General features: G+C 56.6%; 1 protein-coding gene across 22 annotated transcripts in view; it reads left to right on the forward strand.

Annotated features, from left to right (window-relative positions):
- The window catches only part of Rap1gap (Rap1 GTPase-activating protein), a 65,112-nt gene extending 51,728 nt beyond the window's left edge, over window positions 1-13,384 (forward strand). For 7 of the 22 annotated variants that reach the window (XM_017593413.2, NM_001100713.2, XM_017593409.3 and 4 more), the window contains 18 exons: window positions 78-156; window positions 530-583; window positions 1,385-1,468; window positions 1,655-1,755; window positions 1,879-2,008; window positions 2,955-3,110; window positions 3,371-3,442; window positions 3,975-4,061; window positions 4,336-4,473; window positions 5,940-6,071; window positions 7,868-7,945; window positions 8,792-8,901; window positions 9,588-9,701; window positions 10,725-10,848; window positions 11,427-11,529; window positions 11,793-11,896; window positions 12,060-12,100; window positions 12,406-13,384. In XM_017593413.2, coding sequence (XP_017448902.1) covers window positions 78-156; window positions 530-583; window positions 1,385-1,468; window positions 1,655-1,755; window positions 1,879-2,008; window positions 2,955-3,110; window positions 3,371-3,442; window positions 3,975-4,061; window positions 4,336-4,473; window positions 5,940-6,071; window positions 7,868-7,945; window positions 8,792-8,901; window positions 9,588-9,701; window positions 10,725-10,848; window positions 11,427-11,529; window positions 11,793-11,896; window positions 12,060-12,068 — 1,675 coding nt within the window. In that variant the 3' untranslated portion in view covers window positions 12,069-12,100; window positions 12,406-13,384. Of the gene's footprint in view, window positions 1-77; window positions 157-529; window positions 584-1,384; window positions 1,469-1,654; window positions 1,756-1,878; window positions 2,009-2,954; window positions 3,111-3,370; window positions 3,443-3,974; window positions 4,062-4,335; window positions 4,474-5,939; window positions 6,072-7,867; window positions 7,946-8,791; window positions 8,902-9,587; window positions 9,702-10,724; window positions 10,849-11,426; window positions 11,530-11,614; window positions 11,654-11,792; window positions 11,897-12,059; window positions 12,101-12,405 lie in introns of those variants that run through there. The other 15 variants (XM_063287788.1, XM_063287779.1, XM_063287778.1 and 12 more) reach the window with 6 other exon arrangements.
- The last annotated feature ends 8,230 nt before the right edge of the window (window positions 13,385-21,614 follow it).

Consider the following 21,614-nt stretch of genomic DNA (forward strand, 5'->3'; position numbering starts at 1 on the left):
CGGTGCCCCCCACTCCCCGGTCTCCCTGAGATCTTCCCACCGTTCAGTCTCTCACCTGCATTACTTTCTCTTCCCAGGACCAAGTGTCGGACCTACCATGATGTCATCCCCATCTCCTGCCTCACCGAGTTCCCCAACGTGGTCCAGATGGCAAAGGTGAGGCCATGAGCATCCTGGATCTGGCACTTCCGGGATCCCTGAGCCTGCATGTGGCCGCAGCCTCTACAGGCAGCCTCTTACCTGGTTCTAGCCAGTGTGCACGCCGCTCAGGGTTGTCCTGGGTGCCTGCATATATGCTTCTAGCTCTCTTTACAGCACCCACAGATCCCAGGGGTCCCCAGTTCTCCGAGCTCCACTCTGAGCAGCAGTGAGGGCTCTTAGTCTTTTATTAGCCCCTCCTGCTTCCAGCAGAGCTGGTCCCCACTCCTTTCTGCCGCTGTCTTCCCTAGACTGGCCTACCAAGACCCAGGAAGTCTCTCTCCCTTTCTCTCTGAGCCCAACTCCCGGCCCTCCCTGTGCTCTCTTGTAGTTGGTATGTGAAGATGTCAACGTGGATCGATTCTACCCCGTGCTTTATCCTAAGGTACCTGACCTGGCTTGCTTACCAAGGATGGGTGGCAGCTGTTGGTACTCTGGATGGCCAGGCATGTCCCCCAGGCCCTCTCGCTTGCCCCTGACAGCCCTACATCACCCACAGTGTGTAATAGTGTCAGTGCTATCTGGACAGTTTCCTAGGATGGTCTGTGCTCTGGAGGTTCATGGCCCTCGCCTTCCAGGGGATTCAGGGGGACAGAACCCCTATAGCTCCGTAAGTGCCTCCTCGTAGCACTTACAGCCCCATGCTACTGGCTCTGGTGACATCTGTGACAATCCTGAAATAATAAGCCTTGGAAGTCATGGCCTTGAGAGACGCTGGGGGTTCCTGGCTGGGTCTTTGATCAGGCTGAGGTCCCGAAAGGTGAAGGAAGGGACGTCGTAAAGCCCCACCTCTTGGTTCTGGTGGGAGAAACAGGCTCAAAGCGAGGAGGGACCCCCTCTCAACCCTCCTCTCAAGGCCCCACGGCCAGCTGGTCAGACTTTGGGTGCCTAGGAGCATGAGGAGGTTTGCCCAAGGGTCAGGGAGTGAACTGGGCATCGTAGAGCGGATGGGAGCGGCCTCGGCCATGACAGGCAGGGCTCAAGGTAGAACTTGGAAATCCAACGGGATCAGGGAGGGCCAAGGCCTAACCCTGGCAGGCCTGCAGGCTGCTGACCTGAGGCAAACTGCTGAAGCCTTTGAAAGCAAGGGGTTGGGGAAAGGTGGAGTCTCTGCTTAGGAGGATGGTAGTGTGGTGTCCGGCCCAGGGCAGCAGGCACTGTGATGCTCGACCCTTGGTCTCCACAGGCTTCCAGACTCATCGTCACCTTTGACGAGCATGTTATCAGCAATAACTTCAAGTTCGGAGTCATCTATCAGAAGCTGGGGCAGGTGTGTTTACCCTTCCCCTCCCCTGGCCCGGCCCTGCGGCCCACCCCACCCCACCTCACCTGTCACCTGCCAGGGCACTAAGTTTCCCAGGAACCTGGGCTGTTCGAGGCCACTCTCTGGGAGGAAGTAGGGCCGAGGGAGGCCCCCCCCCCCAAGCTGCAGCTATGTGACGTGTGTGGTCTCCAGACATCCGAGGAGGAACTGTTCAGCACCAACGAGGAAAGTCCTGCCTTTGTGGAATTCCTCGAGTTTCTGGGCCAGAAAGTCAAACTGCAGGATTTCAAGGGGTAAGCCCCAGAAGAAGAACTGCTCTGACCATGTCCCCGAGCAGGGAGGGAGCCCCGTCCTGGCCCCATGGAGGCCTGACTGGAGCTGGAGACTGAGCCATGGCCTTGGGGGCCTGGGGACAGGTTCCGAGGAGGCCTGGACGTGACTCACGGGCAGACCGGGACCGAGTCCGTCTACTGCAACTTCCGCAACAAGGAGATCATGTTTCATGTGTCCACCAAGCTGCCATACACAGAAGGGGACGCCCAGCAGGTAGCCTGGGCACCCATCTACCTGTTTCCTGCAGTCACCTGTGACCCCCATCTACTTGTCTGTTTAGCATCCATCACACCAGACTCAGTGTGGCCCTGTGCTGCAGATATGGAATTGATCCCTTCCCCCTGGGGCAGGCTATAGGTGGGACAGGGGAGGAGGCAAAGCCTTGGCTGCTACCTCTGTGAGGTGATGGTGATAATGGCTTCTACTGTAGGAATGCAACTCCAGTAAATTATACGCAGCGGGGGGGCCCTGCCTGGGTGAGCTTTTTTCTTTTTTTTGGTGAGGAGCAAAAGACATGGTGGGGTCATGTGGGGGTCCCGAGACTGAGCAGAGCCAGGAGTTAGGAAGCGCTTTTAAGGTGAAGTGACAGGCTGTCAAGTCGCTAAGAGAACGAAGTGCAGAGTCCCACGCAGGAAGAGTAGGGAGTTCAAGCATGTTCTTAGACCTACATTCAAAATTCGGTTCCCCTCATCTGGAACTTTCCCATCAGGCCATCTGCTTGCCTCTGCTCCCCCAGCCCAGAGTGCTAAAAGGTGCTGGTGGATGAAGGAGACGATTACTTTTACGGTTTTTTTTTTTTTTCTTTGATTTTCCACTTCAGCATCACTAACTTCACTGTTCAGTGATGGACTGTGTGTGGCTGGAGGTGCCGAGATAGGGTTGGGATAGGGAAGGGCTGAGAGGTGAGACCTGGGTCGAAGTCCCTGAGGGCATCAGGAGACCTTGGAAGGCTCAGCTTCCATTTTCTCATCTGTCAGAGGTTATCAAGGAGACCGGAATCGTTTTAAAGACAAGTTTTGCTATTTTGGGGGTGGGCAGAGAACACTCATCCCTGGATGTGATCTCTGCTTGCTCCATCCCCCCCAGCCCTACACCCTCCGGGTACCCCTGCCCACACCTTACATGGCCAGGCTATGAAGGCCTGTGGCCCTGTGCTCAGTTGCAGCGGAAACGGCACATCGGGAACGACATCGTCGCCGTGGTCTTCCAGGACGAAAACACGCCCTTCGTGCCAGACATGATTGCTTCCAACTTCCTGCATGCCTATGTGGTGGTGCAGGCAGAGGGGGGTGGCCCCGATGGCCCCCTCTACAAGGTGGGTAAATTGGAGCCTTCGAGGGCTCCTGGCTGTGAGGAGCGAGGACTCCTTAGAGGGGCCGCTTACCTCCTGGTCTGGTCTGGTCTGGTCTTACCCCACCTCCTCAGCCCGGCAAACTCAGGGCAGCAGCTGGAGGAGCTGAAATTCTGGTTTAAAAGGTTCCCAAACTGAGCCGTCCCAGATCCTCCCCAACCCCACGGGATAGGAGCTGATTTAGGGGTCTGTGACCCCACGGACTCAGCTTCCTTTCCTCTCAGGTCTCAGTCACCGCGAGAGACGATGTGCCCTTTTTCGGGCCTCCCCTCCCAGATCCTGCTGTGTTCAGGAAGGTAAGAGGCAGCCCTGTCCGTCCCGCTCCTCTCCCCCTCCTCGCCCCCCCCCCCAATCACGAGGGCAGGATCAGAGTGGGAGGGGCGGGGGAGGAGTTGAAGCATCTCTGTGTACTGAGGATCTAGGTTCCTTTTCACCCTTCACCGGTGCTACCTCTCTTTGTCTGGATAAACACCGTGACTTATTCTTCAAGGTTCAGCCTACACCACAGGCTGCCTTACATTTTTCCTAGCTGACTGCGTCCTTTCTCCTCTTTGACTGCCTTTCCTCTATGTGTGTGGGGGAGGGGCACACACGTCTCTGCCAACCTCTCAGGAGACGCATGGCAAACCTTGGTTTGACCCCTCCCTCCGCTTTCATGTTCTAATGGGCCCTCCGCAGCTAGGGGTTTCCCATCAGGGGTACAGGGTCCCTCACAGGTGCCAGGCTAGAGAGCGGACTCTGGGAGGCCCAGCATGACTCACCTTCCATCAGCCGCTAAATGGTCACCTGACCCTCTTCTCACTTCCCCCACGCTGGGGGGGATCCCAGGGGCCTGAGTTCCAGGAATTTCTTCTGACAAAGTTGATCAACGCTGAGTACGCCTGCTACAAAGCAGAGAAGTTTGCCAAACTGGAGGTAAACGTGGCCTGGAGGGACGGACACCCTCCCTGGAGGGAAAAGGCATGCTCACACCTCGGCCTACGGGGTGCTGATTGGGGGCGGGCAAGCAAGAGGCAGAGAGGGTAGGGGTCCACATGCACCGGGTGGGAGGTGAAGACTCACGCAAAAGGAGGGAGCTGGAGGATTGGGGAGGCCAGTGCAGCTGCAGGAAAAGCTCCTGAAGGTGAAGCCGGGATTGGGGTCCCAGGCAGGGACTCGATCTCTGGGGTCTCTCATGGCTGACCCACAGGAGCGGACACGTGCTGCCCTTCTGGAGACACTCTACGAGGAGCTCCACATCCACAGCCAGTCCATGATGGGCCTGGGTGGTGACGATGACAAGATGGAGAATGGCAGCGGTGGGGGTGGCTTCTTCGAGTCTTTCAAGGTAAGGGGGCCCGGGACTCCACCCTGGAGGGCAGGGCTCGTGGAGCAGGAGTAGGGTGTGATAGCAACAGGCAGCTCAGTTGTGGATGGGTCTGGGTCTTAGTCCCAGAGGTGGAGTCTGGTGTCTCTGTGAGAGACATGTGGCTGGAGGTGGGGTCTGGCTGAGGGCTGTGTCTCGGCTTGCAAGTGTGGCTAGGGTTGAAGACATAGCTTGGTGGACCTAAACTTTCGGGTGCATGGAGATTTGGAGATGTGCTCTGTGCCTTGGGTATTCTGAGCGAGGAAGAAGAGTATGAGGTGGGGCTCTGATTCGGGATGGGGTTAATGGCTGGAGGAGCTCTGGGTCTGTCTGGGAGCACCCCGAAAGGTTGGAGTTCTCTAGATCAGCAAGGAGCAGTGGTGCTGTGGGCTGTGGCTGCCAGGTTTGAGGGGAGGAGGTCTGTCTTGTTTGGGTGACATTGCAGGGGTTCCTCACTGTGTGACCTCGGTGGTACTTTGTGGTTTAGCTAAGAGCACGGGGTCCCTGGGTTTACATTTCAGCTCTGCCTCTTAGCGTGAGCATTCTCCAAACCTCAGCTATCTGTTGAGTAGGGAAATGGGGGTTCATAACAGCTCACCACACTCAAACGCTTTTGAATTATTTGCAAAGCAGTTAGGCGAGCATCCTGTGGGTGTAAAATCTTGCCCACCTACCATATCAAGGACAATCTAGAGGTAGGCAGAGGAGGGGGGCTTCTGATTCCCTTTGGATGGGGCCTGGACTCATCCAGCTGCAGGGTGGTGCGCAGTGATTTCTCTGTTCCTCTTGGTCCACAGCGGGGAGGTGGCCTCACTCTTACCCAGGCTCAGCCACAGTGGGAACTGTGGGCTTCTATAGGAAGATTAATCTAGTAGTCCACAAAGGACACCAGCCAGAGTCAGGGACCCACGGACTGAACACAGGTCTAATGTTTGCTTTGAGCAGGGTCCAGGGGTTTCTCATCTGGCTGATGCCAAGTAGGGACCCTGGATTAGGTCCAAGTGTGCTCCTAAGGCAACAGAGTCTGCAGGGAAAGGCATATGATCTGGCCCCATGGGCCTCAGGCTCACCTCTGCCTAGGGTTTTTTCCTGGTTAAAGTGGCCATCAGACAGCTCCACCATGTAGAGGAAACACTTGGAAAAAAACAGACAGAGGGAAGGGACCCTGAGAGGGTCCTGAAGGGCCCCTGGTGAGCACGACCAGCCATGCACATGCCTAGTGTTGTCTGCTCTCCTCATGACATCCACATGAGACGCTCAACATGCTGGTGACACAGCTGAAGTTCGCTGTTCACCTGCCTCTAGCGTGACACACAGCTGATGCTTCAAAGGGTCACCCAGAATGGCATTGGTGACAAGGGGCAAGATGCATGTTTCCTGAAGGTTTGCCAAGGGTAAGAAGCCCCAGGAAGCCCATGCCTCCTTTATGCCCCCCTCTCCTCCCACAGAGGGTCATCCGGAGCCGGAGCCAGTCCATGGATGCCATGGGACTGAGCAACAAGAAACCCAACACCGTGTCTACCAGCCACAGTGGGAGCTTCACCCCCAACAACCCGGACCTGGCCAAGGCAGCTGGCATAGTGAGTGTCCCCAGACTTTCCCTGACCCGCCTTCCTCCCCAGGGCCCTTGGTGCTCCCTTCCTCCTGAGGCCTGGCCTTACCTCTTCCCACCGCCCTGCTGTTCCCATGCTCACCCTGGGCACTGGACTTGATGTAGATACCGCTCTCCGGGGCCAAGTACCCCAATCGGGACATACTGTTCCTCAAGCCCCTGGCCTTCTCCTCCTGGCCCTTTGTTTATTTGGGTGTGACTTTCTACAGCCTCTGTGTCCCAGTCCTTACTGAATACCTGCTGTCTGTTGTGTGCTGGAAACTGGGCTGCTTTGTGGGCACCTACTGTCAAGCCTTAAGTCTCTGGAGGCACCTCTGTGTGTGAGGCTATGGGCATCCACTGTGTGTCAGGACCTGGGCTGCTGTGTGGACATGTACTTTATGAGCACCTACTGTGAGCCCAGACTTGAGTTCTCGTGAGCACCTACTATGTGCCCCGCCCTGATCTGCTGTGTGAGCACCTACTGTGTGTTGAAAAAAATGGGCTTCTGTGTGGGCGCCAACTCTGTGAGCACCTTCTGTGTGCCCCAGCCCTAGGTTGCTGTGTGAGTACATACTGTGTGTCAGGAATTGGGCTGCCGTGGGAGCAAAGGATGCGTGCTAAGCTCTGATTATCAGGACAAATGCTGTCTCTCAGGACGTATGCTTAGGACGTATGCTAGTCTGTGTTTGCAGCAGCCTGGGCCTCAATGCCTGTGACTGCCTTTTGTGTGTCTGGAACTGGGCTTCTGTGTGGGCTTGCCTAAGTGAACCCGGTCACTGATTACTGTCTGCCAGTCTCTATGGGAGTCTGCACCCCCAATACTCAGGGAATTCAACAAGCCTACATCATAACTTAGCTGCTTTGCGCCATCTAGTGGCTACCCCAGACACTGCATGCATCGCTCTGCCCCTCTCCCACTCCACTTACCTTCTCAGACATCCACCCACTTACCCACCCATGCATCCATCTACCCATCCGCCCACCTATGCATTTATCCATTTATCAGCCCATCTAACTATCAATCCACCCACTGGTCCGTCTGTCCAACCATAATCCTCCCACTTACATATCCATCAGTCCATCCGCCTGTCCACCTACCCAGCCACACATTCTTTGCTTGCTGTCTGCATGCCAAGCCCTGTGCTTTGTGCTGTGAGACTGTGCATGTGGCGGGAGTCTCCCCTCTCCCTACCATCTCTCGTGTGGTCTGGTCTGGCCAGGGGAGCAAGGTGAGGCTTGGCTGTCCAGTGGCCACCAAGTCCGTTGACATCCAGAACCTGGCCCAACTTCTCCCCAACCCAGGTTCTCAGCCCTTCCCTTCCTGCTTGTGGAGCGGCCCCGCCTCCCGTGGGTGGCTGTGGAGGGGCCCCGGGTTAGGGTCAGGCCAGCAGCAACCACCGTGGCAGTAACCAGACCCATTTCTGTTTTTGTTTTCGCACGATTCTCCCTCTCTTCACGTGGCTTCCTTTCCCTATTCTTCCTGTTTCCTCCTCCTTTCCACACCTGCCAATCCTTCCTTACCCTGTCCGCTTGCCGCCCCCTCCAATTCCTCCTGCCCTCGGTTTCCTTTTTTGGACCCCCTTTCGTTCCACCTGCCTCACCTCCCTTGCCCCACTGTTCCTCCCTACCCTCGGTTTCTGTCTTCCCCATGTCTTGTGCTCTTGCCGTCCCCACTTGCCACTGCCTCCTCTGTTTCTCCCTTTCCTTCTTTCTCTTCATATTCCCACCCTCCACCCCCGCCCCTGCCCACCACTCTCTCTCTACCTCTCTGCCCCTCACCAGTCATTGCTTATTCCCGGGAAAAGCGCGAGTAGATTCGGACGCCGGGGCAGCGCCTTAGGCATAGGAGCTGTGGAAGAGGTTGTCATCCATCCAGGGGCCGCGGCTCCGGAGCTGCCTGCACGCGCTGTTCTCCGCTCGCTCTCAGGACGGAGGCCATATTGGGGACGTTGCCCCCTTCCCGGGACAGGCCTAAGGGCGTGCAGGGCAGAGTGCCACGGCTCTGGTGATGCTGGGACCTGGGCCAGATCTCCTCACTAGGAGACTCTGGCCCTCGCCTGGCCTGGCCCCTGGAACCCTGACTGGGTCCTTGCTGGGATCTGGTACTCTCTGCCCAGCTGCACGTCTCCCAATATTGCCGGTTCTGCATGAAGCATCATCTCTCCCTATCCCCGTGTCCCCTCCTTACCATGAGCTGCCTGCAGATCCTGTCCCTCCCTTCATGCCTCCTCAGGGCCCACTTCCTACCTCCCCATGCTTCCCGCCATAGTGTGTGTAAAAGGGGATGTCCCCATTTGGGGCACAGAGCCTCCCCAGGTAGTCTGACGCCTGAGGGTGGAGGTGCCCTGGTAGGGGCTGGGTTTGCGCCACTGCTTTCTCACTACTACTTTTAGGCTGCAGCTCCCATGAGGCCCAGGGGCAAGAGGTGGGGCCGTCTGGGGATTTGTCCTTCCTTCTGACCCCAGTGGCTGCCCTCTCCCTCTCTCGGACTAATGTCCAGCACAGCCCTGCTGAGTGTTCTCCGGAGCAGCCCCGTCCCTCTGTGGGCCTGCCCGTCTATCAGGCAGTCCTCCGGGAAGCACTGTTTCTCTCCTTTCTTGCTCCTAACCTGTTGGCTTCTGGGCGCGGTGGCAGGGCCCTGGTGGGAGGTGGGGCCACTGGTGATCCAAGGCAGGTAGGCACTGAGACAGAGTCTCTCCCCCACAGTCCCTGATTGTCCCTGGAAAGAGTCCCACAAGGAAGAAGTCTGGTCCATTTGGCTCACGCCGCAGCAGCGCCATTGGCATCGAGAACATCCAGGAGGTGCAGGAGAAGAGGTGGGTTGAGTGGGAACCAGACCCACCAGGAAGCCTGGTGCGCCTCCCACCCTGACCGGCAGGAGCGCTGGTGTGTTGTCCACTCCGATCTGCAGGGGGCGCCAGCGTGTCGCCTATCCTGACTTATACCCCTCCAAGTGACGGCGGTCACTTAGGAGTAACTACTTCTATCTGACACTGAGCAGTTCCACTGGTTCCCTGGGCCAGCACCTTACAGATCAAGTTCACATTCCCAGCAGGGGCAAGCAGGGAGAGGGGCTGGCGTTTTCTCTGAATGCCTGTGGGCACGGCTGAGCCCAGAAAGCAGACAGGAGGACCTTACCCTCTTGCAGCTTTGTAGGTTGGGCTATGCTACTGTACTTCTCTGAGACTCACCACAGTGTGGAAAGTGAGGTAGGAAAAGAGCCAACAGCCTGGGGCTGTTGTACAGGTTCCTCATCATGAACACAAGACAGCGGCCAGTAGATTCTCATACCCCCTGAGCTCCGAACATAAATCCAGGGTTTAAGGCCTGCTATAACCTGGCTGACCATCCGTTAGGAGGCCATTATGGATAGAGAAAGGACCAGCCAGCTGGCTAAAAAGCCCATGGGGACTGTGCCAGGGTTGGCCTCTAAAGCTACACCATGCCCATGACCACCCCTCACAGCCTGGGCCTCCCCCCACTGCCCCTATGTGCTCCACAGGGAGAGCCCTCCAGCTGGCCAGAAGACCCCAGACAGCGGGCATGTCTCTCAGGAGCCCAAGTCGGAGAACTCATCTACTCAGAGCTCCCCAGAGATGCCCACGACCAAGAACAGGTAGGGCTTTGGGTGAACTGGGCTTGGGGGAGAGGGCCTCTCATTCTTTTTGTTCCCTGATGTCCCACTGAGCACCTCGTGAATGCTGTGCCCACTCTGTGCTCTGGAACACAGCTGCAAGCTGTGTGCACAGCCAGCCAAGGAGCTGCTGGCCCGGATAATACACCTAGCAAACCATATCTGCGCTGAGTGCAGAGAGAGATGGCAGGGAGGAATGAGGCCTCCTTAGTGGGTCAAGCCCCGCCCAGGCACACCAGATGGATGGAAAGAAAGGCCACGGGTAGCTGGAGCAGTGTGAGGGACTGTGCCCATTGGGCAGTGGTAGCAACGAAGTCAGAGAGGTAGGCAGAGACCTGCTCATAGCTTTGGAGGCTATGTGAGAGCATTGAGTTTTATCTTAAATGGGACAAAAGTCTGTAAAAAGAGCAATGCTTTTAAACATGCTATTAAGAGAGGCTGGCAGTGGGCAGGACCAGAGGCAGGGAGGCCTAAGGAGGCTGCTGCTCTGTTGGGCTGGTCCCTGCCAGGGGGTGGGGTGAGGGGCCATCATGAGCTGAACAGAGACAGAAAAGTGTGACAGGGACAAATTCGGGTTGTGGAATTGTTGGAATAGGGGAGACTCTGGGCAGGAGACACAAAGACCCCGAGTGTGAGGGCTCCAGGCTGAGTACCACCCTCCTCCTGCTTCCAGGCCCGTGAGATGGGTCCCACAGCAGCACTGTCTCAGGGGACCAAGGCATTGAGCTTCACAGTTACTGAGCACCAAGGCAAAGCATCCAACTTTCCCTGGGGGCAGATGGGGAGTCCCGAGAGGGTGTTTAAGCACGGGGGGGGGGGGACCTATCCACAGAGTTGGGAAGGGCTTCACTGGGAGCCCGTGGAAGCTAAGAGGCTGGATGAGCTGTAATGGTAGTCATGGGGTGCTTGCTTGGCTCCTGGCCAAGCTCCCTCGGGGAAGGCGGGGACCAGGGAATATGGCGCAGTGCCCACGGCTGATGGCTCTCGGCACTCACTGTGTGGCAGAGTGGAGTCGGCTGCCCAGAGAACGGAAGTGCTGCAAGGCTTTTCCAGATCCTCCTCCAGTGCCAGCAGCTTCACCAGCGTGGTGGAGGAGACGGAGGGCGTGGATGGAGATGATACAGGCATGGTGAGACACAGAGGGGTCAGGGCCCCGGGGAGGTGGCACAGGCGGCAAGGGTGTCCCAACCTGCTGGGGATGCAGACAGCTCTTAGCCCTCCATGGCTGCCCAGTGCTGTCCACAGAGACAGACCCCTGAGGGCCCAGACACTCCTCGTACACTGTCTCTTACCTCCTCAGACACTCTGAGCTCCTCTGCAGTCCCTAACTGTGGTGGGCTGACCCCACCCTCAGGCCTTTGCACCTGCGGGTCTCGTCTTCCTGCCTCCTCCCCTCCCTCTGGCTTGGCCCTCACCTTGAGCACCTTGGCCATTTTCCATCAAACATACTTCCAGTGGGTACCTGCAACTGTCCTGTCCTGTGTCCCTTGACAGACACAGGCCCTGCCTGCTGGCCTTCTAGAGTGGAGGTTCAGGGGCCTTCACAGTCTGTGGGCCTCTGAGACTTCAAGCTCTCTGAGCTCAGGCTCCCGGTCTGTTCTATCCCTGAGACCCAGACCAGGAGAACATCTGCAGATGTGTGTTGCCTGAACAAAGGATGGGGGTGGGGTGGGCTGTGGGTGGGGCTGACCTCCCCCCCCTCCCCAGGAGAGCGTGTCGTCCTCAGGAACGCCCCATAAGCGGGACTCCTTCCTCTACAGCACATGGCTGGACGACAGCGTGAGCACCACGAGCGGGGGCAGCTCCCCAGGTACCAGGCTGTGCTGGGGAGGGGGCGGGGCCAAGCACGGGAACTTGATGGGACAGCCTCTTACATGGGGCGGTGGTTCGGGCAGGTAGACTGGCCTCAAAGGACAATAGAGGGTACCTGGGAGGTGAGTTGAGGGTGATGATCCCTAAGGGAGGGGCCTGACAGGGTGGGGGAACCCCAGTGCCAGTCACCCATCCATACCTGCATCTCCTTGGTGCCTCCTCTTGGTCAGTGAGGTGGCTCCCTCCTGCCCCCCTTCCCAGGCCTCACACGGTCACCCCACCCAGACGCCGTCAAGTCGGGGGACCCTGCGTGTCCCGAGATCAAGATCCAACTGGAAACATCTGAGCAGCACACACCCCAGATGGTATGAGGGGATCTCTCCTGGGAGAAGGTAGAGAGGGTTGGGGACAGGGACCCGGGGACCGATGGCTGAGATACCTCACTAGGCCAGAAGGACTGGGCTCATCCAATGACTTCTGGTTTCCTGTGTCTCCTGCCCCCACCTCTGGTTGCATCTGTCTCCACAGGGCTGCTAGCTGCCATCTCATCAGCAGGCGGGACTGAGCAGGTCAGCTCGTACTTGCCTGGATCCTATGGGCTAGAGGAGGGGATGAGAGGCCCCGGGCTGGGCGGGACTCTCCGGCCTCGGTGGCTGTGGGCCTGGGCTAGTCTCGATGCCTTTAGGCCTTGTGTTGCCTGTTTGTGCAGTGGGCACACAGTGCTGCCTCACCTCTGCCTATGAGTTGTTGGGGGACTTGATGGACCCAAAAGGAACTGGGCGACCATGGAACATGGGGAGAGCTGGGGATGCCCATGGCCTGAGAGAAGCTATTGCCCTCTTCCTCTGAGTCTCTTGTCCCACATTCCCTGCAGACGAGGCCTCAGAAGCACAAGAAGATGCTGCACCACATCCAGGCAGCTGGCCCTCTGCCCCACAGCCACCACCCCAGCCCCTGGCGCCCCTCCCTCCAAGCCCTGGGCCCACCCATCTGGGCTGTCTCCGCAGGGCGGAGCCATCCAGAGCTCTCGAATGGATGGATGCTGCTGGCATCACCCCACCCCTACTCCAGGCTGGAGCTCTGGGTGTAGGAAGGGACTGTGGCCCTGGATTGCCCCCACTGGGGCCTCCGTCACACCGGGTTCCCGACTGGAGCCATGGGGAACGGGGTAGGAAAAGGAGAAGGAGCGCCGTGCGCATGCGCGCACCCCACCGTGGAAGCAGCAGGTGCGGGGTGTGCCGATGAGCACTGGGCAGAGTCCTGTGTGGCTTCCGCGGTGAGACCCTCATTCTCTGGGCATCTGTGCCGCAAGTGGACAAGAGCATTTCAGAGATCACTGAAGACAGATTCCGTGCACCTGCCCCAAAAGAGGGTCGTTGTCCTAGGACCGCCTATCACGCTGACTGCTTCCTGAGGCCCCAGGTGGGCTGAGGGGCCGGGGCTGCTGTACCCATCACCCAACTTGAGTCCCCCAGCTTTACCACAGAGCTGCCAACGTCCTTTCACTGTCTCCATACGATGGATGGCCAAGTATCCTCTGCCGGGGATAGGGTCATCCCTGGCTCCTCATCCAGCACCCAGCTTAACCCTGCCACCCCGCGCTCCTGGGCGTACTGGGTTGAGGGGGTCTCAGCTGGTCTGGAGTCCAGACCTCGACATCCCCTGCCCACTATTGCTGTGGAGGGGGCTGCCAGGCACAGCTGCCGTGAGCCAAGTCCTTGTGTGTATCTGTTCACTCTTAGGAGCCACGCCCAAGGCGAGACTTCCAGCCCCAACACCTACTTTGGAAGCCCCGTGGCCACATGTATGTCAGTAAGGGTTGTACAAAATAAATTCTATTTATCGCTATTGTACCTAGAGTCGAGAACGACTTTGTGTAAACCCTGTCTAGACACACTCCAGATGGATGCCTGCAGGACCCAGGGTGTAGAGAATAAACCTGTCCCCTTTGAGGCTCCTAAGTCGGGGTGCGGTGCTTCCAAGGCCACCAGGCCACAGGGTCTGTGAACACCAACTGAGGCTTCCTTTTCATGGCCCAACTCTCCCACCTCGTACCTGCCACGTGCCCTTACCCATGGAGGATGTGTGGTTTTGAAGTCTGCCTTGGTACCATCTCTCTTTAGCTTGGTGGTAAGGAATTCCATCTCTCTCCTGTCAGAGGAGCAGGAAGAGCTTGTGATCTCCTTAGGGGCTGTGAACATCCAGTGAGCTGGTTCACACAATCACCAGACATAGAGTCTGGCCAACACACAACTGAAAATTGGCGCTTTCCTTTCCCTTCTCATGTCCTGCAAATCCCGTTTCCCTTATATGGCCACTAGGGGGCACCAAAGGATCGCCATCGGGGACAGAGAAGAGGTCAAAGTCCCAACCTCAGGAGCTGATAGAGTAGCCACAGGCTTAAGGGTAAAAGGGTGGGCAGAAAGGGTGGGGGAGGTAGAGGCTGTAGGTGAGAGGGGTCTGTGTGTGAAGAGAGTGCACCTCAAATTGGAAGGGGTCCAAAGTGAGGACGGTCATAGAGGGGACAAGGAGGTAGGTGGGGGTGAGGCCAGAGACCTCATGGTTTTGAATGCCAAGCCCAGGGCCAAGACTTCAAGCAGAAGGCAGTGGAGAGACACACTTAGAGTTCTGGTGGCTGTTAATGGAGAACCGGTGGGCCCGGCTGGCTGGTGGAGTCATGAGGGGCGGGTTCCTTAGGGAAAGAACCACGGGAGATTCATGGATGGGACAGTGGCCTTGGGGGTAGATATCCAGTTGAGCTCTGAGGGAGAAACCATCTTAGCTTCCCTAGAACCTCGGTACCCCTACCTCACTCTCACCTTCTGAGAAAGATGCTGAGGGTACTTTAGGCTCCCAAGATGGACCATGCCTTTCTTGACAGGGCCTTTCTATGACCCACGGATGCCTCAGGCCACCCAGGGACCATGACTCATACCCCAGCTCCAGCCTTGACCAGCAGGGTTTGGCTCCAAGGCTCCCTGGCTCAGTTGTTCCCCTTCCTAGGTCACCCCATATTCCACTAGCTCAGCTCTACAGTGTGTTCTGCTCTTGCCTGAGGCCTGCAGTCACCTCATCCAGCATGGAGCTTCTTGGGCACTGGCTCTGAGCTCATTCTCTAGTGAGCTTGGCCCCCTGTCCCTCCACTTCCTCTCCTGTGGTCTCTGGTATGAAGCTCAGGGAGTGAGGCCTCATGGTGGTCTTGCTGCAGCTGGAGCTATAGAGGCTCAGATAATACGGAGGGGAGGTTAGGGGCAGGAACAGAGATGGTGGGTCATAGTCTCTGAGCAAAGGTAACCACGGACAGCCCCACTGCTAAGCCTTCAGATGGTACGGTCTGACCTGTGACCAGAGGACATTGTCCTGTGGGCTGGCTCCACACAAGTAGAGCTGAAGCTGGGTAGTAACGGTGCACACCTTTAATCCCAGCACTCAGAAGGCAGAGGCAGGCAGATCTCTGTGGGTTCAAGGCCAGCCTGGTCTACAGAGAGAGCTCCAGGACAGCCAGGGCTGCACAGAGAAACTCTGTCTCAAAAAAACAAAAAATAGAAGAAGGGGGGGGGGGAGAAGAGGAGGAGGAAGAGGAAGAAGAGGAAGAAGGAAGAAGCAGAAGTAGAAGCAGAGGAGAAGGGAAAGAAGGAAGAAGAAGAGGAAGAAGAGGACAAAAGAGATGAGGAGGAAGAGGAAGAAGAAGAGGAAGAAAGAAGAAGGGGAAGAAGGAAAAAGGAAGAGGAAGAGGAAGAGGAAGAAGAAGAGGAAGAAGGAAGAATGAAGAAGAGGAAGAAGAGGTCAAAGGAGATGAGGAGGAAGAGGAAGAAGAAGAGGAAAAAGGAAGAGGAAGAGGAAGAAGAAGAGGAAGAAAGAAGAAGAGGAAGAAGGAAAAGGAAGAAGAGGAAGAGGAAGAAGAGGACAAAGGAGATGAAGAGGAAGAAGAAGAGGAAGAAGAAGAGGAAGAAGGAAAAAGAGGAGGAAGCAGAAGCAGAGGAGGGAGAGGAGGAAGAAGAGGAAGAGGAAGAAGAAGAGGAGGAGGAAGAGGAAGCACCTTTGGAAATGCTCCCCTAAGCTTCACCACCACAAACTTTTTGGCTGATCATCCCTTCATGGGGATTTGCTCAATGGTGTACCCGCTCCTCTGGATCTACTCCAGAGCTGAGCTGGAGCAGCAGGGCCCTGGGGAAAGCACAGGTGAGTAGCTAGGAGCACAACCCCTGGCCAGCCCCTCCAACCCTCCCTGCCTGGTTGCACCAGCCTCCATACAGGATGAAGCCTCCAGGCCGCAGCCCAAGCCATTACTCTCAAGCCCCAAGGTGGGGCTCAGGGAGGCCGAGGATGCATGGGATCAAAGTGGACAGTGCTGTTTCTCTTGTCCCCATGCCAGTTCTGTGCCTACCCTGGATTCTGAGGTGGGGAGGGCAAGCCGGGACACCAACTCCAGGCTGGAATTAGGGCTAGGGCGGGGGTCACCAGCTCCGGGAAGCAACTGGCTCTGTTAGAAATAACCTGGGGTTCTGGAAACAGCAACTTTTTCCCAGGAGACAGTGGGGGCAAATCACACCCCTGGCATCCCTGGATCCCTGTGGGTAAGACTCTCCAAGTGTCACCTTAACACAGGACAAACCCAACTATGGTCCCAAACATGTCATACCTCTAGAAGGAGCCGTGATGCATGAAGCATGGTACAGAATCCACGTCTATGCCATCCCACCCCCACCCCCACAGTAAAAGTGCCCCTGGACATCTATGGCCAACTCTAGGACAACTTTGCCAAAGCAGTGGCCGCAGGCCCAGTTTGGTGCCAGAAGACCAGAATTTGGATACTCCCTGCTTCTCAGGCTGCAGGGGGTGCTCAGCCAGGGGCTCTGGGATATTGAGGTCTGTCGTTCCTTCCCTCCCTCCATGAGCCTGAGGGGACAGCCCAGGATGGAGCCTCTTGAAATAAATAGATCTGGTGAGCGAGGCTAATTTTAAAAGCCACTCTGGCTGCCCCATGGGCCCTTCTGGGAAGCCCTGAATGTTCCTATGTGTGCCCCTGGGAGGGGTTCCTACTCCACACCCCAAGTTGCTTCCTAAGGCCTATGGACCCAGGCCTGACCCTGGGGATCAGGAGCCCAGGCTTCCCTCTGCCACAGACCCTCCCCCACTGCAGCTCAACTTCTTTCTCGGACCCTGGACCATCAGCCACCCTGGTCTTCTGCTTCTAGGTCTCCTGAGCTTCCATTACTGTGTCTCTCACACTCCAGGTCTGTTCTCTGCAGCTGCCGATGTAACATACCTGACTGTCCAGAACCTGCTTTGTGCAGGCCGGTAGAGGTGGCTGTCCAGCTGGAATGGAGGACGGGAGTCCTAGGGCTGACAAGAGCTAGGCCCGGCATGCAGAGGCCAAGTCTGGGCACAAGATGGACCACCTGGCCAGGCCAGGTGCCAGTGAGCTTCAGGGCGAGGGTTGGCAGACGGCAAACAGAAAACATGTGGTGCCCAGTTAAATTTGAATGTCAGGTAAACACAGACTCATTTTTAGCCTAAGTATACCTCATACAATATTTGGGATATACTTATAGCAAAAAATGATTCCTGTTTACCTGACATTCACAGTGAACTAGGCGCCCTGTGTTTTATCTGGCAGCTCTGCCTGGGGGCCTAGGAGTGAGGGGAGGCCTCTCAGGGACAGCCAGTTCTACAAATTGGTTTGAGGGTAGAGGCTCAGTTCCTGACCAGAGGGAGGGCTCAGTTTCCAAATGGGGACATGGTGAGGGGTCACGTGGCATCCTGGCACAATCACCTGACAACAGAGAGGGTCAATGCTCTCCACTGAGCCCCAGGAGTGGGCATACAGTGGGTCCTCCATAAATGCTAAGTGAATGAGACTCCTCATACCATATCCCCGTAGGATGTGGGCCACCCAGCCAGGAGAGGGCTCTAGAACTCTGCTCCTAAAGTCCCCAGAGCCAAGGCAGGGTGCACGGGCTCCAGCCCTGGGCTCTCCTAAGGCAGCGCAACCTGCGAACAGACAGCAAGCTTAAGGGCTCTTCCTCCCCAGCCCACTGTGTCCCAGAGCTCGCTCAGCTCTGGTCAGTGGTGCAGGAGAAGGGCCTGAAGCAGGGCAACTCTGCCTTCTAAAGTGGAGGAACAGACCTGAGGTACTGTTCTATGTTCCCTAGGGAGCATCTGAGCCAGCCATGGGACACCTAAGGTCCAGAGTGTTGGAGGCCCTTGTGCCTGGGGTTGAGGTTTCAACCATAATCCCATTGTCCACTCATCCCTGGGTCTCTTTGGAGAGGAGAACTGGAGAAAGATCTATTTCTCCTTTTTTTTTTAAGATTTATTTATTTTATTTATATGAGTACACTGTAGCTGTCTTCAGACACACCAGAAGAGGGCATCAGATCTCATTACAGATGGTTGGGAGCCACCATGTGGTTGCTGGAAATTGAACTCAGGACCTCTGGAAGAACAGTCAGTGCTCTTAACCACTGAGCCATCTCTCCAGCCCCCCCTTTTCCCTCTTATACCTCTCAAGACAGAGCCCCTTAAACAGCATATCCATCCATCCATCCATCCATCCATCCATCCATCCATCCATCCGTTCATGCATCTATTCATCTCCAAACACAGTCACCTCCTCATCTATCCATATCCACCCACTCATCCTTTCACCCATCCACCTGTCTATCCACCCATCCACCTACACATCCATCCATCCTTCCACCCATCCACCTACACATCTGTCCATCCACCCATCCACCTACACATCTGTCCATCCACTCATCCACCTACACATGTCCATCCACCCATCCACCTACACATCTGTCCATCCACCCATCCACCTACACATCTGTCCATCCACCCATCCACCTACACATCTGTCCATCCACCCATCCACCTACACATCTGTCCATCCACCCATCCACCTACACATCTGTCCATCCCTCCATCCACCCACTCATCCACTCACTCACCCATTCATCCATTTCCACATCCAGCCACCCGCCGAGCTCCTGTGCCTCAGCCCACCCTTTCACCAGCTCGCCTGCCCAGCCACCCCATCCTCTCACCACACTCCTGTGCTTGCTGACTCGCTCACCACCTCCACCCACTGGGACGGTTCATCCCTGAGCCCCCTTCCCAGGCCTCCTCCTAAAGGGACTCAGAGCGAGGTGTCCGACTCTACCAGGGACACCTGTGCTGTGCCACACCCAGATCTGCCCCTGGATCCAAGCCTGCTCTGTGCCCAAGACCCTGGGGACTCAGAACCTCAGTGTTCCTCTCCCTAGAATGGGGTTCACATTAGCAGCTCCTGCCTAGAGTCTGTGAGGACAGTGAGGCATGCAGGCCTGGGGATAGGGGCGGGGTTCCTGGGGATAGACAACCGCTGACACAGCTCACTTAGACGATCAGGTCTGGGTCCCTGGGAAGAGGACATGGGGAAGCCTTTGGTTTTTATGGTTATTACTGATTCCAAGATGCCCCTCTCCTTGGGCATGGGGGGTGCCATTGGCGCACCTTATCATCCAAATGCCACAGAAAGTAGGAGTTGAAGGGAGTATAGGGTGTCACCCTCTTGCCCTGCAGTGAGGGGCTGGAGCCTGGCCCCCTCCTTCACCGAAGGCCTCTGTTTCTCCCAAAGTGTAGGGCGGGGGCTGGGCTAGACACCCTTGTGGCCTGGTCTGGTCCTCTGTGTCATCCTGTTGGTAACACGTTAGCTTTGAGCCTGTAATCACACCTGTCCGGGGACGGACGAACCAGGCATTTCTTTAAATTGGACTCTAATTGCAGCTTCGAGTGTAGTCAGATGTGACCTTCCCCGGGCTGTGTGATTCACCGAGGTTGTCCTGGCCTGCCCCACAAGGACCAGGACCCCCCAGGGCCTGTTTTTGCCTCTTATGGGGCCTTGATGGGACTGCGGCTGATGTCCCTAGGGGATCCACACTTTGTGCCATGCCATGGACTGGGTATTTTCTGTCTAGGGGACTTTGTGATCTGTCCATCACTCTGTGACACAGGGACTCTGTCACTGTGTGTGTGTGTGTGTGTGTGTGTGTGTGTGTGTGTGTGTGTGTGTGTGTGTGTGTAAAGGGAGAAACTGAGGGTCCAGACAGGCAAAGGCAATTTCCCAAGACCCTTGAGTCTGGATGTGACTGAGTCTGCATTTGAAACCAACTTTGTCTGATTCCAAAGCTTTTGTTCTTGGCTTGAAGCTCAGAAGAGCTCCGCCCAGTCCATAGAAACCTTCCTGAGGGTCTCCGAGGCATCTCAGGTCACTTGTATTCCCACCACAGCCTTCTCCATTCACAGTTGTCTCTGCCATCTGCCCCTTCCCCCTGGTCACGAAGACCCATCTGCCCTCTTCTTGCTAGGCAGCCCTCCTGCCCCCTCCCCTTTCAGGGTTGAGTTCACCACTCTGTTCCCCCACTCACCCATCCCCCACAGAAGTGGGAGCCAGGCCTGGAGAGTGGGGTGTGGCAAGGAGCCAGAAGCAGCTCCCTCTTCGGTGGGCAGGAGAGGAGCCTGTGGTTCCATGTTTGTTCTGGAGACCCAGCCGCTTCCCAAGGAGACAGCCAGTGGTTCCCAGGCCACAGCCCCTCAGGCGGAGCCAGACCACGGCTGGCCAGCCCTGACGGGCTCCGCCAGGGCCTGGCGCTGGGTGGTCTGGGCAGGAGCCAGGGAGGCCTCAGTCCTGGCCTCAGGGCAGCAGCCATGATGAGAGCCAAGCTGAAAGGGACCTGGAGGGGTCCTGAGGTCTGGGGGTGGGCAGAGGCAGGCATCAGGCAAGTGGCCAGGAGAGATTTCAGGCCCCAGGTCCTAAGTCCAGGAAGATACCAGGAGCGTCATAGTTGGATGGTTTCCACCCAGGTCCTGAGCTGGCCCGGGCAGATGCCCACCATAGAGCTGATGGCAAAGTCAAGTCCAGCTTGTGGACAACCTGACTCCAGCTCTATGTTCTCTGGACCTAGGCTTTGCTCTCCGTACCACCATGTCCGCCAGCCATCCAGGCTGGGGACAGCTCAGAAAAGGCTGTTCTAGCTGGACAGCCCGAGTGTAGGTGGCAAGTGGCCCAGGCTGGAGGGATCTGTCTCTGAGTTCCTTCTCAGGGCTTCTTTACCCCTGAGGCTGTTAACACGTATACCCATCCAAGTCTCTTCTCCTAACCCTCTCAGAGTAGAGGGCCCTGGAGTGGAATGAACTCTGCCTGGCCACTGGCTCTCTGGAACCTTGGGCAAATCACTTCCTCTGCATACCTGCCTGTGGGCAACTGGGGTTCTCCCTGTGTCCCAGGCTCTCCTGACGGCTTACTCAGCCTCTCTACCCCTAAGTCCAGTGTGTGCCACCATCTAACTGTGCCCCGAACCCAACTCTACTTACTCTCCCCAAATCTGGTCTTCTATATCCATAAATGGCACATTCATCCACCCAGGCCCTGGACCAAAAACTTAGGGGGAGCCCCTGATTCTGCTATTTCCTCTTCTCCCCATACCCTGAGCCAGGCAGCCCTGCTGGCTTCAGCTCCCCAACGTGTCTGTGACCCAGCCACCAACCACCACTCTCCATGCCAAGCCAGTGCCATCCCCAGCCCTGAGGACACAAGGGCCTGCCAGCTACAGAGTAGCCTCCACTGTTGTCCACACTCCTGAAACTTGCCTCTTGACCTCCACACACACACGGACACACACTGACACACACACACACACACACACACACCTATATTCATAATCACACCTACAAATCTTGCAGAATACAATAATAATAAATTAGCTTAAAAAAATTTAAAGCCTGTGCTCTAAGCTTCTAGTCTTGGCCTTGGCTCTAGCCATCGCTGATGCTGAGATTTCCCATAGCTTATGACCTTTCTTGTCTGATCCTGATGATTCATCTGTAAAATGGGATTAATAGCCTGTGGCCCTCCGAGGCTGGTTAGTGAAAAATAAGATGGGCCCGTGCGTGTCAGAGTGCTAAGGGACAGTGCCTGAGGCCCAGGATACAACATGGGAATTGCTGATTGGAATTGGGAATACTTATGAGTGCATGTGTGTTCCCGCTGGGCTGCAGACCTACTGTGCGCTGAGCCTGTTCCCATGTTCCCACAGCTTA

The sequence above is a fragment of the Rattus norvegicus genome, chromosome 5 (genome assembly GCF_036323735.1).
Source record: "Rattus norvegicus strain BN/NHsdMcwi chromosome 5, GRCr8, whole genome shotgun sequence".
NCBI lineage: Eukaryota > Metazoa > Chordata > Mammalia > Rodentia > Muridae > Rattus > Rattus norvegicus.